Consider the following 13,254-nt stretch of genomic DNA (forward strand, 5'->3'; position numbering starts at 1 on the left):
GAAACACTTCAGAAATCAGGCCGGGAAAGCCCTGGGGTCACAGGGCTCTGACGCCACGGTGCACAGGGTCACCTGAGCTGGGGGCCGACTCAAGGACAGCTAACAGCAACAACAGGGACCGCCAGAAGAGCGAACAGGTCTGTCCTGGAGGAAGTGCAGCCGGAATGCTCCTTGGAAACGAGAATGGCCAGATTCGTCTCACCGGCTTTGGTCAAGTTGTCAGAAGGGACCATTCGCTGGAGAAGGATGTCATGCTTGGTAAGGTGGAGGGTTGACGAAAGAGGGGAAGGCCCTCAATGAGATGGACTGACACAGTGGCAGTGACAATGGGCTCACATATACCAAGGACTGTGAGGCTGGCGCAGGCCTGGGCAGCGTCTTATTCTGTTGTCTGCAGGGTTGCTGGGAGTCAGAGCCGACTTGGCGGCACCTAACAACAACAACAAACAAACCACACAACATGTTCCAAAGACTCTTGAGCAGACTCCCACGAAGCCACGCATCTGGGGCGTTGCTATTGTTCACCGCAATTGACTCAGTGCTGACTCAAAGTCTGTTTGCATGTGACCAAACATCACCCCGTGCCCCTACCATCTTTGTGCTCATTGGTGATGTGTCGTTCTGCAGTGGCCTACGTGTTGCTGTGATGCTGGGAGCCAGGCCACAGGTATTTCAAATACCACCAGGGTCACCTCTGATTGACAGGTCTCAGCAGAGCTTCCAGACTCAGACAGATGAGGCAGAAAGGCCTGGCGATTGCATCCTAAAATCAACCAGCGGCAGCCTCACGGAGGGTGGGCCTCCCTTGTGCTGTTGGCGTGATTAGGTGTCACCGAGTCAGCTCCCACTTATAAGGTGCCCGTGTGACAGAAATCCCCATAGACTTTTCCTGGCTGTCGTCTTTGCAAGAACAGCCATGGAGGCTGCGCCCAGCCCAGCCACCAATAGCGCGGGGTCCACTTCTCATTCTCACTCCAGTGGGTTCCGCTGGCGCTGAGCGCTGCCACGTCTGCACAAGGAAGACCCTCGCTTAGTGGAAGAGAGGCGCGTGTGAGTTCTGACCCTGTTCTTCTCTCCCTTTATTGTGCTGGCCTCCAGATTGCTGGTCTCGGGCTGCAGAGCCATGGAGCCCACTGTTGATGACGTCCAGCTCGTGCCCAATGCAACAAAGAAGCCCCCCACCCTGGACGCCGCGTGCTGTCGCGCCACCGTCACCGTGGTGGTGGCCACAAGCGTCTTCGTTGTCTCCCTGGGAGTCCTTCTGGGTAAGTGGTTGCAACCAGGATGACTGCGAAGACGCTGGGACGTGCCTCAGTGGCGTTTCCGTGATTTTCTCAGAGTCAAAGGGCTCAGGTGTCCAGGCTTGGAAATAAATGAAGGTTGACCTTCAGGCCACTGAATACATGCGGGCAATGGTCGTGGTAGGATGGCCAGGTGGACAGATGGGACGGGATTGGTTTTCTAGAACCACCATGGTAAAGTATCACAAAGTGGGAGGCTTAAAGCACAAATGGATTCTCCCGAAGTCCTGGAGGCCACGGGTGTCAAATCCAGGCTGTCAGCAGGGCCACATTCCCTCGGAAGGGGCTCAGATACTTCCTTGTCCCTTTCAGCTTCTGCTGGCCCCAGGCGCCCGTGGCTCGTGGCCCCATCACTCCATTCTCCACCCTGCCCTCCCCTGGCCTCTTCCTCTGCGTCCCTCTCTCCTCTGTCTCTCCGTCCCTTCTTCTAAGGACACCAAGCCTAGTGCCTCAGGACCCTTGGGGCTCCAGCATGACCTCATGTTAACCAATAATATCTGCAACGAAGCTGTTCCCAAGGAAGGTCATGTTCAGAAGGACTGGGGTTTAGGCGAGGACTTCAGTGTATCTTTTGGGTGGACACAATTCAACCGGCCACAGTTTGCCCCCTGGCAGCCCACGTCAAAAATGCATCTACTCATCCCAACACCCTCCAAAGTCTTAACCTGTTCCGGTATCAACTCTGCGTCTACACCCGCCATCAACCCAGGAACTCCCTCCCTCCTCTTCCAGTCAGCTCAGTCCTGCGTCTGCATCCCCACTGCTTGCATAACCAAACACAGCGTGCGTGGCTTTATGGACACGTGTGTCACCTCCCCGTTCCAGAGGCCGGAAGCATGAAGCCAGGGGAGCCTGGCTTTCTCTGTAGGCTCTGGAGGGGTCTTTCCTGTGTCTTCCAGCTTCCGGTGGCCCAGGTGGGCCTTGGCTTGTAGGTGGATGTTCACGTGACTCGCTGCCTTCCCCCAGGTCTCTGTCTGTCTCTCTCCTTGGTAAGGACACTGGTCAGGTTGGATGAGAACCCTTCTCCAGGAGGACCTCGTGATAACCAACTACACCCAAGCAGACTGTGTTTCCAAACAAGGTCCCATGCACGGCTGCCATGCTTTGGGGCTTGAGCAGCCCCTCTTGGGTGACAGTGAACCCACACCAGACTTGTAGGCTGTGAGGGGCTGGCATTTTCAAACCTTCTCCACAGTGCGGCGGTGAACTCTCTGTGCATACCCCAGCTTTGCTCCCCCACCAGGCTGTCCAAGATAGTGGCACTAAGCCAAACAACTCACCGAAAAAACAAACCAAACTCACTGCTGTGGAGTCGATTCCGACTCCTAGCGACCCCTCCTTGGGTTTCTAAGGCGGTATCTCTATGGAATTAGATTGCCCAGTCTTCCTTCTGAGGAGTGGCTGGTGGGTTTGAACCGCCAGCCTTCTGGTTAGCAGTCAAGATGACTATTCAAATGTAAATCAATTAAAATGAAATAAAATGTAAAATTCCCTTCCTCAGTCCCAGCAGTGGCATTCCAAGGGGCCAACAGGCACCAAGGCTGCTGACTGGGCGGCAAGGGTCTGGAACATCCTAGAAACGTCGTAGAAAGTTGCAGACGGCAGTGCTCTGGGACGGACTTCTGAGAGGAGCTGCCTCCTACAGTCTTATTTGTGGTGTTCAGATCGCCTTTCTCTTATGAAATGATGATGACAGGTGGCAGCTTGGGGAAAATGCCCCCCTTAGGTAAAAGAATGAGCTGCCAACGCCACGTGGGTCCTGTTTATTATTTGTCTGGAGTTAGTTTGGAATCTCGCCGTATCCCAAAGTTTGGCACATTTGACTGATGCCCCCTAGTGGCTGTGAGATGAAATGCAGTTCAACTGGGGCTCCGCGCGGGGGGTATGTGTGTGTGTGTGAGCAGTGAGGGTCGAGGGGCAGAGGCTCACGCCGGCACTCTAGAAGTGCAGGTACCTTTTGAAAACCGTTGTTGTTGGGCCGTCAAGTCAGCTCCCACTCAGCAACCCCATGGACAACAGAACGGACACTGCTGGGTCCCGCACCGGCCTCACAACCTTCACTGTACCTGGGCCCATCCTTGCAGCCACTGTGTCAATCCATCTTGTTAAGGGCCTTCTGCTTTTTCACTGACCCTCCCCTTTACCAAGCATGACATCCTTCTCCAGGGAATGGTCCCTTCTGACAGCGTGACCAAAGCAGGTGAGATGAAGTCTGGCCATGCTCACGTCCAAGGAACATTCCAGCCGCACTTCTTCAGGGACGAATTTGTTTGTTCTTCTGGTGGTCCGTGGTACGTTCAGTATTCTTCGCCAACATCACAACCCAAAGGCATCAATTCTTTTGCAGTCTCCTTTATTCATTGAGCAGCTTTCACATGCATTTGAGACAATTGAAAATACCATGGCTTGGGTCAGGCGCACCTTAGTCTTCAAAGAGACATCTTTGCTCTTCAGCACTTGAAAGAGGTCTTTTGCCGCAGACTTGCCAGTGCACTACGTCGTCTGATGTCCTGAGTGCTGCTTCCATGGGCATTGATTGTGGAGCCAAGTAAAATGAAATCCCTGACTACTTCCATCTTTTCTCCGCTTATCCTGATGCTGCTTATTGGTCCCGTTGTGAGGATTTTTGTTTTCTTTCTGTTGAGGTGTAATCCATACTGCAGACTATAGTCTTCAATCTTCATCAGTAAGTGCCTCAAATCGTCCTCACTTTCAGCAAACAAGGTTGTATCATCTGCATATCGTAGGTTGTTAATGTCTTCCTCCAATCCTGATGCCATGTTCTTCTTCACACAGTCCAGCTTCTCAGATTGTTTGCTCAGCACACAGATTGAGCAAGTGTGGTGAAAGGACACAACTGTGATGCACACCTGTCCCAATTCTAAACCATGCAGTATAACCTTACTCTATTTGAACCTCTTGGTCTACGTACAGGTTCCTCATGAGCACAGTGAAGTGTTCTGGAATCCCCATTCTTCTCAGTGTTACCCATAATTTGCTATGATCCACAGAATTGAATTCCTTTGCACAGGCAATACGACACAGGGAAACATCTGCTAAAAGGACATGGGGGCAGCATCCTCTGACCTCCTCTGACTTCACAAGAGAGAGACAGAGTCACCACCAGCAGCACAAGGCTTGTTCCAATGAGGCCATACCCAACCCTCCCTCCCACGGCACTAACCACTCTGCTGGGTTTGATCCTTCTTTGCAGTGGCCACACAGAACTCACAGACAACACTCAATTATGGGGTTAATTAGAGAAGTAACAAGCTATAATTCAGGTTCAGGAATGCGCTCAGGATACAATTCTTCCATCAGGACAGCCTCCCCTCAGCCATGCCCTCAGGCACGCCTCTCCTTGTCCCTTGGCCTCTCGGCCTGCCCTCTGCCCCGCTTGGGCAAGTGCTCCTAAACTCTTTTAGTTCTGCTGATCGGGGGCACGTACATGTACCCCATGCCTCCAGCAAGCCTCCTGCCCAAAGACACTCAGCTTTCTCACTCTGTGGGCTGGCAAGCCACCGCTCTGTCTCGTGCCTCTTGGTTCTACTGACGCCATCTCACTGCTGACTCTCTGCCTGGGCGATTCTGCCAGGGAGGTCCAGTGCAGGGATCTCAGGTCTAAGAACACACTACACCCCACCTCTGGCTCTTCTCTCTTGATGGCACCGAGGTCCCCCCTCTGTCTCTGGAAGGGCTCATATTAAGCCTAGCAGAATTACAAAACTGACCAATCCCAACATCAGGGTTCCGTACACCTTATTCCCGTGGCCCGCCCCCACAAGGGCCATGTACCTTATTTACATTACTAACAAGCTGTCTAATCCCCTTGGTGGCCGACAAACACCCAGTCATCTGACGGGAGTCACCAAGACCACAGCTAGAAGACAGTATCTTCCTGGTATTCCCTGCTTTCAGCCAAGACCCATCTGACATCAGTGATGATATCCCTTGTTCCACATCCTCTTCTGATGCCAGCTTGCATTTCTGGAATTTCCATGTCAATATACTGCGGCAACCATTTTTAAATTATCTTTAGCAAAGTTTTACTTGCATGCAATATTAATGATATTGTTCTATAATTTCCACTTTCTGTGGGATCACCTTTCTTTGGAATGGGTACAAATATGGATCTCTTCCAGTCAGTTGGCCAGGTAGCTGTCTTCCAGATCTCTTGGCATAACTGAGTGAGTGCCTCCAATGGGGCATCCATTTGTTGAAACATCTCAATGGATATTCCCTCAATTCCTGGAGCCTTGTTCTTCGCCAATTCCTTCAGTGCAGCTTGGACTTCTCCTTTCAGTGCTATCGGTTCTTGATCATATGCTATCTCTTTAAGCAGCACTTCAACTTCAGTCCCTCGCAAACAAGAGTTTAAAGATCCAGCAGGGGGTGCCTGGGAGGTCAGGCCGCGTTGGGAGCAGGTGGGTGGGAAGCACAGGGGGCCTCTCTGCAGTGTCCCTGCAACCTCCTGAGAATCGATAATCATTAAATGGAGTTAAAAAGCTGCTGAGCGCTTGGGCCACCTGGTTTACCACAGGAGGCTCATTTTTCTTTATTTTGAGACTCTTGGGTCCTGCAGAGTCTTGGGCTGACACGGCAGCGGTACTCGGCCCTGCTCTCATAGGGCAGGTGGTGCTGCGTTCAGGGCGCATCGTTTACGCTTGTGCACGAGTGTGTGTGTCAGTGCCGACAGGCTGCAGACAGTGAGAAACCCGTGCTTCCTGGTTATAGGGCTGCTAGTTCTTCTGTAGGGCCTCAGCCACTGAAAACCCCATGGGCTGCAATTCTGTCCTAACAGAGACAGGGGCAGCGTGAACTGGAATTGACTTGCCGGCAAAGAGCAAATTGTATTCTTTATTTTTCAAATGTTATGATTATTATTTTTTTTTGCTGTTATGTCCTTTGGACCCAGTTTTTCTGACAGGCAGTTAGGTTACGAGGTGTAGTTCAGGACTCCTGATGCTTTGTCCCTACTGTAGTTGGCGCCCCCTGGTGGAGGAGGTGGGAATTGCAGTCCCAAGGATGTGGGACCATTTACTTCAACAACTGCAGCCTGCTTCTGGCCGGGCCAGTTTCTGCGGGGAGACAAGGGTGAGCTAGATTCCTCCACCCTCAGGGAGATTCTGGGGTGCCTGCCAGCTGCTATGGATTGAACCGTATCTCCAAAACATGTTTTGAAACCCCATCCCCTCTGCCTGTGTGAAGGAGTCCTGGTGGCACAGTGGGTCAGCACTCAGCTGCTAACTGAAGGGTCGCCAGTTTGAACCCACCAGCTGCTGTGCAGGGGAAAGACCTGGCACTCTGCTTCTGTAAAGATTTATAGCTTAGAAACCCGATCTATCGGGCAGCTCCACCGTGTCCTACAGAGTCTCTATGAGTCAGAATCACTCCATGGCAACTGGCATATCTGTGTGAGGAATCCCTTTAAAAAAAAAAAAAAAAAATTCATTGCCACTGAGTTGATCTGACTCATAGCGACCCCTCCTTGGGTTTCCAAGGCGGTATCACTACGGAAGTAGATTGTCCAACTTTCCTGCTGAGGAGTGGCTGGTGGGTTTGAACCACCAGCCTCCTGGTTAGCAGTCAAGTGCCTTGGGCCCTAGGTGGTGCAAATGATTAATGTCCTTGGCTACTAACCAAAAGGTTGGTGGTTCAAGTCCACCCAGAGACATCCAGCTGGAGGTGCCATGGAGGAAAGTCCTGGAGCCCCACTTTCCAAACATGAGCTGTTAACAACCCAGGGACGTACGGTCTGACTCTGACACACGTGCAGACCCCATGAGCTGGAGGCAGCTGGGCTTGTTTTTCTTTTCTTTTTTTAGTTATTTCATTTCCTGGAACTAGAAAAAATCTAAGTCTTTTTTTTTTTTTTTTCCTTTTATGGCTCTCTTATTAACCGGGTATAGAAACAATTCATGGAATATTGTCAAGAAAAATAATCCTTTTGCTCTGTAAAATTCCTATTGAATATAATTAATTAGATAAGGCATTAAGCTTCGGTTTTAAAAGTGAGATTCCTCCCTTCCCCTTTTCCAAGCTTTCTATGCTAAGTGATTTCCATAAGAAAAACTATTAGTTGGGCCAACCTTTATTATTTCCATTTTTAAAAATGATTTCTTTTTTGTTGTTAAAAACATCCCCAGCCGAGCACACACTGGGTCATCAGCTTCCGCAACTACAACTCAGACCTGACGGCCGACTGCCCATTGTCACACTGTCCCCACTCTCCCTTCCCGGGTACCTGGCTTTCTGAACTGTGAGGAAATAAACTGCCGTCCCTTCAAGCCACCTGCTTGTGGTATCTGTCCCGGCAGCCCCAGGTCACTAAGACACCACTCTTGCATTGTACTTGGGGGGGCCTTCCAGTGGGTGACAATTGAGTTTGTCACCAAATAGGACACTTCTAGGTTCTTTTAATAATCACTCAAGACAACAGGTGAAGTGGGGACTGTCCCACCTAGTGACACGACATCAGGTCAACCCACTGTGGGGGCAACCATCCCAGCTTGTTCAGGGGCATAAGGGCCGGGCCTTCAGTCCCTGGGAGGCTGAGCCTGACCCAGAGCCCCAGGGCCAGGCTCTCACGGCTGTGCTGTTGCCCCAGCCCTCCCCTCTGCCCGGGGCGTGGACGTGGAGCACACGGTGCAGCTACGGGGGATCCCCTACGCCAGCAGCCTGCGGCAGGAGGCCTCAGACTATTACCAGACGCTGACGCCCACCCTGGAGACACTGGTAAGTGGAGCCTGTGTCTGGGGGCACAGGGGGGTCTCCTGGGAGCAAGGAGGTCCATGGATTGAATTGTGTCCCCCCTAAACTATATGTTGGAATCCTAACCCCCATCCCTGTGGCTGTGACCCCATTTGGAGACAGAGTCATCTTTGTTACGTCAGTGAGGCCACGATCGGTGCAGAGGGGTCCACACCTGGTCACCTTTGACCTACAGCAGAACCTGAGTCAGCCGGAGCCTGTGTCAGGCAAACACTGTCAGAGAAGGGAGACTCAGAGAGCTTCCACTAAACTGAGAGAGAACAAAGTGAGAAGGCTGCACCCTGTCCAAGGTAGAAAACCTGCGAGACCTGGAAAAACAAGGCAGGCCCAGAGAGTTCCAGCTCTCGCAGGTTCACTATGTCAAAAGGGCAGGTGAGACACAGACACAGGCAAGCTCCAGCGGGGACAGGTAGAAGCCACGTGCAGAGCACCAAAAGACAAGGAATGAGCTGAGCTAGGACCTGCCCCAGAGCCCTCAGAGACCTTGCCCCGGAGCCCACGCCCTGCATCCCAACCTCCAGCCCCTCAACTGCGTCACGTTGTCAGAAGGGACCAGTCCCTGGAGAAGGACATCATTCTTGGTAAACTCGAAGGCGTTCTGGTTCCCTAGCACCACTCTTGCCACTAGTGACAAGAATATATACCACAAATAGGATGGCTTTAACAAACAGGAGTTTATTCTTACAATTTTTGGAGGCCAGAAGTCCGAGTTCCAAGTGCCAGGCTCTAGGGGCTGGGTGAAGGTCCCTCCACCTTGGGCTTCAGCTCTGCCTCTTGCTCCCGACCCACTGGAGCTGGAGGCGTCTTTTCACTCAGGCAGCTGCTGGCTGCTAAAGCTGACAAACCCAAGGCTGACAGATAAAATGGCACAGTCCCAATATTGTCAAACAACACGGCAGGCCACTGGTTTGAGTCAAAGGATAATCCTAAGACTGGCAGAAAACGCACCAGGCTGCTGAATGAAGACCTGGTTACACGCAGGGTCTAAGAGTGCCAGAAAGCTCAGAGACCCTTCTCCAGACTCCTTACACACAGGAAGCGACCCCAGCCCAAAGGCAGCTACTCAGCTGCTCCAGTAGATCCCACCATGGAGCGGATGGGGAACAACTACACCCAGCTGCCCAGCCACTCAAAACCAGGCCCAGCCAAGCTGACACGTAACTGCCACATGCAGCGTCTCCCAGTCCACTGAGAACCGTAGCCTGGCTGACAGAAAGCGTTAACCAGCGCAGGCAGGAAGGCTGGGCACATTGCAGGGACGAGGTGCGGCTGATGCAGCCAGAACCGAGGGTGCCCAAAGGAGAGCTGTAGGCTGCGAGGGCCGACTCCTGCCGTCTCGTGGACCAGGGTGTTGCCGGCTGCCTCCAGTCAATCCAACGTGACCCCACGCGACAGAGTACAGGTGCCCATCAGGTTTCCTGAGGTATCATCTCTACAGGGGGTCGCCAGATCCCGTCTCCTGTGGGACTGTGGAGGCGGGGTTTGAACCACTGACCTCTCGGTTAGCAGCTCAGCCCTTAACCACTATGCCATCAGAGCTCTGTGGACTGCGTTTAAAGGCTTATAACAGGATTCTCACGGAGAAATCAGAGCCTTCTTACGATACACTGCTGGCGGGAATGCACACCGGTGCAGCTGCTGAGACAGTCTGCCAGCTCCCCGAGATTTAAACACAGAACCGCCATGTGACCCAGCAATTCTGCTCCTAGGTCGTTACCCAAAAAGAGCGGAGAACAGGGACTCCAACGGGTACTTGCTCACCAGTGTTCCCCGCAGCACAGTTCACAACAGCCAAAAGGCAGAAACAACCCAAGTGTCCACCCACAGGCGCTGGAGGACCCAAATGTGGTCCATCAACACCATGGATGGGGGTGTCAGCCATCAGGAAAAATGGGTCCTGACGCATGCCCCTGCAGGGGGGAACCTTGAAGACACTATCCTCAGTGAGAGAAGCCAGACACAAAAGATCAGTATCGTCTGAGCTCATGTCTGTGAAATACCTGGAAGAGGCGAATGCAGGGAGACCAAAACAGATTAGCGGTTACTAGGAGCTGGGAGGAGGAAGTGCTGGTGGTGCAGTGATGGAGGCGTTGGGCTGCTAACCAAAAAGTCAGTGTTCGAACCCACCAACTACCCTGCAGAAGAAATATGAGACTGTCTGCTTCCACAAAGGTTTACGGCCCTGGAAACCCAATGGGGCTCGCTATGAGTTGGAATAAACTCGAGGGCAGTGGGTGTTTGGGGGAGGGGCTGGGAGGAAGGAAATAAGGGGCTATTACTGAATAGGTATGAGCTTCCCGTTTGGGTGACAGACAAGTGTGGACATGAGTAGTGGTGCAACACAATGAATGTCAGTGATGATGCTGGGTTCACATGTGAAAGTGGTCAGTGTGGTGCTGGGGAGGATGCTGAAAGGTCCACGGGCCGCCAGAAGAAGTAACACATCCATCCTGGAGGAAGGGCAGCCAGAATGCTCCTTGGAAGCTAGAATGGCCAGACTTGGTCTCACCTACTCTGGTCATCTTGTCAGAAGGAACCATTCCCTGGAGAAGGACATCGTGCGTGGTAAAGTGGAGGGTCAGTGAAAGAGGGGAAGGCCCTCAGCGAGATGGACTGACACGGTGGGGCAACGATGGGCTCAGGTGTAGCAGGGATCGCGAGGCTGGCACGGGACCGGGCAGCGTTTCGTTCTGTCGTACATGGGGTCGCTGTGAGTCAGAGGTGACTCGCCGGCACCTAACAGCAACACCAACCATCCCACCACAATAAAAAGGAGCCCTGGTGGCACAGTGGTTAAGCACTCGGCTACTAATCGAAAGGTCAGTTCTGACACATGCCACTTGGATGAACCTTGACAACATGATGCCCCGTGAGAGAGGCCGTACACCTGAGGCCATGTCTCACTCCATCGATATGAGATGTCCACATAGACAGAGACCGAGGGCGGCTTAGCGGTGGCAGGGCTGGGGGAGGGGAGGGTGGGGACGACTGCCGACGGGCACGGGGTTTCTTTCTGGCTGACGGGATGTTCTACAACTGGAGAGCGGCGCTGGTGGTCCAACACGGCGAATGTAATTAACCGCACACAATTGGAGGCTTAAAAACGGTCAGAGTGGCAAGCGCCAGGTGACGCCATTTTCCCACCGTAAACACAGAGAGGGGATTTTCTGTCTGCATACCGCCGCTCCCGCAAACACAGGGCAGGGCTCGGTGGGGACCAGCGTCACGTGCCACGAGTCCCCACGCGGCGCTGTTACTTCGTTGCAGTTTGTAAGCAGCTTCCAGAAGACGGAGCTGGAGAGCAGCTGCAGGAGCTGCGCGGTGCTGCGCTACAGGTGAGCGGCGCCCGCTCGGGGCGGGCCCTCGGCGGGCACGTGCGCGCCTCCGGCAGGAGGCGCCTCTCTGCAAGGCCCTCTCCCACCTGCAGGGACGGCAACGCCAGCGTCCTGGTGCGGTTCCAGCTGCGCTTCCTGCTGCGAGCCCCCCAGACGCTGAGCCTGGGCCTGGAGGAGGGGCTCTTGCAGCAGGGGCTTCGCGCCAGGCTCGGGGACCGCGGCATTCCGCTCGCCGCCTACGGCACCATCGTGTCCGCCGAGCTCGTGGGTGAGTGGAGAGCGAGACCAGAAGGCTCAGGAGGTGCCGGGCACCGGAGCCTGGGACGTCGCGGCGGCGTCACTCTGGCTTGAAGTTGTGTTAAATTTTGTTGTCATTAACCACCTTTTCCCATCAAGGGTCAGAGAGTAAGTATTTTCAGTTTGTGGGCCAGACTGGGTCTCTGTCATGACAACTCGATTCTGCTGTTGCAGCAGGCAAATGGGGCATGCCTGTGTGCGAATAAAACTTTTATTTAAACAAAAACACAGAGGGCTGGATTTTTGGCTCAGGGCCATAGTTTGCAGACCCTGGTATAGTAAACACTGTGCTTGAAAAGCCTATGACCCAGTGAGTTGCAACCTGAAGATGAGATTTTAGCTATTTTTCACCTTGACTTTGCCGTTCGGGACCCCTGTGGTTCCCTCCCCACCAACCCTGACACTAGACTTCAGGTCTCTAACCATGACCCCAGTGCTGTCTCTTGGAACTTCCTGTGATGATGAAATGTTCCCTCGCTCTGCTGTCCAATGGTGGCCACCAGCCCCATGGGGCTACTGAGCCATCGACTCGCGACCCGTGCGACTGAGGAATGGGAGGTTTCCTTTAATTTCACGTTAATGATTTGAGTTAGGACATAAGTGGTTCTGGTGGTGGTGGGCAAAGCCCTGTGCTGTGTTCCGCCACCTGCCAGCAACCTTTGTTCTCAAAAGAATGTCGCCATTCGTGGAACAAGCTCACCTCTTCTCCCTTTCGCTGCAGGAAGCCAGAAGGAGCCACTTACAGAAAGAGAGTTAAAATCAGGTATGTTCTCTGGTGGGTGCTCCCTGCCCCCCATCAGCTGTTACATCCCCCAGGGGCTCCTAGGACTTCCTTCAAGTGAGCAAAGGGTACCCCTAAACCAAACCAGGCTCACTGCTGGCACGTCACCCTCGATGCACAGGGACCCACGTGTGTCAGAGGGGCACTGGGCCCACAGGGTTCTCAGTGGCTGACTTTTCCGGAGCAGGTTGCCAGGTCTTTCTTCCACAGCACTCCTGGGTGGATTGGAACCACCAACCTGTAGGTTAGTAGGTAAGTGCAGATCATTAGCACAAATCAGTAGATGTCAGTTTGTTTGCTTTTTAATAATTTGTTTCTTCTCGTTTTTGAAGCTGTACACAGCAGAACATACACAAATTCAACGGTTTCTCCACGTAGGTAAATGACACAGATGGCATTCCTCGAGAGTGCCGCCACGCTCACCCCTCTTTCCAAGCGGTTCCTCCCCCGCAGTCCCCTGAGTTTCCTATCTAATCATTCAAGCTGCTGCTGTCAGCTTAGTCCCTTACAGATGGTTCCTCAGGAGAGCACGGTGCTCAAGAAGAATGAAGAAAACCAAAGACACATGGAAACAATTAGTCCAAGCAACTGGCACACCATGCAATCACCAGCCTATATGACTATGAGACCAGAAGAACTAGATGGTGCCCAGCTACCACTGTCAACCACTCAGAGGGGGACCTATGGAGGAGATCCTTGATGGAGAGGGAGAACAATGTGGAACAAAACTCAAAATCATTTGGAAAAAAAAGGGGGTGGACCAGGTTTG

The 13,254-nt window shown here is 53.0% G+C and overlaps 1 protein-coding gene across 1 annotated transcript in view; it reads left to right on the plus strand.

Moving 5' to 3' along the window:
• The first annotated feature begins 1,123 nt into the window (after positions 1 to 1,123).
• Positions 1,124 to 13,254, plus strand: part of TMPRSS9 (transmembrane serine protease 9) — a 47,716-nt gene continuing 35,585 nt past the window's right edge. Inside the window, exons 1-5 of the mRNA XM_007951072.1 lie at positions 1,124 to 1,265; positions 7,909 to 8,036; positions 11,340 to 11,407; positions 11,500 to 11,675; positions 12,426 to 12,467. Of these exons, the coding sequence (XP_007949263.1) occupies positions 1,124 to 1,265; positions 7,909 to 8,036; positions 11,340 to 11,407; positions 11,500 to 11,675; positions 12,426 to 12,467 (556 nt within the window). The remainder of the gene's footprint in view (positions 1,266 to 7,908; positions 8,037 to 11,339; positions 11,408 to 11,499; positions 11,676 to 12,425; positions 12,468 to 13,254) is intronic.

Source organism: Orycteropus afer, unplaced genomic scaffold (genome assembly GCF_000298275.1).
Source record: "Orycteropus afer afer isolate SDZICR_OR568_19922 unplaced genomic scaffold, OryAfe1.0 scaffold00291, whole genome shotgun sequence".
Lineage (NCBI taxonomy): Eukaryota > Metazoa > Chordata > Mammalia > Tubulidentata > Orycteropodidae > Orycteropus > Orycteropus afer.